Source organism: Echinops telfairi, unplaced genomic scaffold, assembly GCF_000313985.2.
Source record: "Echinops telfairi isolate 266 unplaced genomic scaffold, ASM31398v2 ScPeMD7_7469;HRSCAF=8507_0, whole genome shotgun sequence".
In the NCBI taxonomy this organism is placed as follows: domain Eukaryota; kingdom Metazoa; phylum Chordata; class Mammalia; order Afrosoricida; family Tenrecidae; genus Echinops; species Echinops telfairi.
Window position 1 is genome coordinate 75,192,093 of NW_022111372.1, and position 1,685 is coordinate 75,193,777.

The window sequence follows — 1,685 nt, forward strand, 5'->3', positions numbered from 1 at the left end:
GAGTGGGGAAGGAGGGAGAAACTGGCTGACTCTTATGCTGAATAATAGTCATTTGGGCAGTTCCGGCTTTATCAAAACAGAATCTCTCAAGGAAACCAAATCTCCCACTGCAAATAAATGGCAAATGATCAACAGGCTAAATAAGTTCCTTTTGAATGCGGGAGTCTGGGAGCTAGAGGTTGGATTTATTTCCCTCCTGGAGGCAATTTTCACACACAATGCTTAAATCATTGCTTACTGAAGCTGTTTATTTAATTATTGAGCATTGTGACTGTGGGCCAGATGTTATATAAGCAAAGCTGACACTGCTCTGAGCCCAGACGACGTGTTATGGGTTCCAGGCTCTGCTGTGGGGCAGCTGCGTCAAATCCTCAGTTCCTCTGCTGGTGGTCCCTCTAAGGCTTCTCCACACAGTCCTAAGGAGGTCTGGGAAAGGAGGTGTGTGCACGCCTCCTTCCTGGGCAGAAAAGATTGTAGGCACAAAGGCACCTGTTTCCCTGGCTCATTCCTGAGTGGGGCTCCAGTCACAGTCAGGTCTCAGGGCATTTGGGCAACTGTCTTCTCAACGCGTCTATCTGCAGACTTTTCCCTTAGCCCTGAAGCTAAACAAATGGCGTTTTTCTATCTGGTAGTATAACAATGCCATGCACACGTCCCCACCCCTTTCCCTTCCAGTGTGGGGGTGCATAATGCCGCCTGCTCACAGCTGCTTCTACCCTACAGAGGGGACATGGATCACAGAGCGCAACACAGTACCCCAGTCGCATTTTTATCATGATAACCATTATTATGAGTAGCCAAGTTCTTTTTTCAATTTCAGGAACACAAATCTTAAACCCAGGGAGCGCTTTCCACAGTTGTGAGGATAGATCTGCTGTATGGAAAGGAACCACACAAACACATTCAGGGGAGATGCATGCAATGGAGGTGGTTCGAAGTCAGCACCTGCAGTAAAGATATGGCATGGATTCAAAGGACCATTGAACACCCCTCTGATAACGCTCACAGTAGGGTGTGTGTGGTTCTGTGTATGCTGTGCTCTCAATCAGCCTGCACAGCCAGGCTCCCCACTGGCACCAGGGCAGTGGTTGAGCACCAGATGAAGCAGCTGGCTTATGGTTAGGGGCCATGACATAGGTCAAATAGGTTTCCCCCTAAAAATGATGATAGTTAGATTTCCGTATGCTAAATGTGTATATATGAGTTTGCATACTTTAGTAGAATCATTAAAACCCTTGCCACATTCTCTTTCTCAACCCAGAAATTGATGTTAGCAGATATTTTTCCCCTAAATTCTCATGGCGTTTGATTCCATTTGGATTCAACCGTCACCATTTTCCGAGTGTGCACTGTGGAGCTCTTCTCTTACCTGTTATCAGCTGAGTTAGCACTTTAGTCTGGTCATTGAGAATGTTCACTGTGACATTTCTGGCGGATTTGAAGTACAGAGCATTACCCTACAATGATAAAGAGAGAGAGAAGCACATGACGATTGCAGTAGATTTCTAAACACTCACCACCACCACAAAACTATAATCCTAACTCTCCAAGAGATTGTACCAGTTTACACAAGTTCCACTTGATTTGTCTTTACTTTGTAACTCCAAATGTTTAATGGGCTTCACACAGATGATATTAAATGGAACATTCATCCAAAATAGATGTCCCCCAAAGACAGACAGACA

General features: G+C 45.3%; 1 protein-coding gene across 2 annotated transcripts in view; it reads right to left on the bottom strand.

Annotated features, from left to right (window-relative positions):
• SGCD (sarcoglycan delta) overlaps nt 1-1,685 on the bottom strand; it is a 763,996-nt gene that overhangs the window by 202,696 nt on the left and 559,615 nt on the right. For both annotated transcript variants that reach the window (XM_045284824.1, XM_004696751.2), the window contains exon 4: nt 1,370-1,457. In XM_045284824.1, coding sequence (XP_045140759.1) covers nt 1,370-1,457 — 88 coding nt within the window. The remainder of the gene's footprint in view (nt 1-1,369; nt 1,458-1,685) is intronic.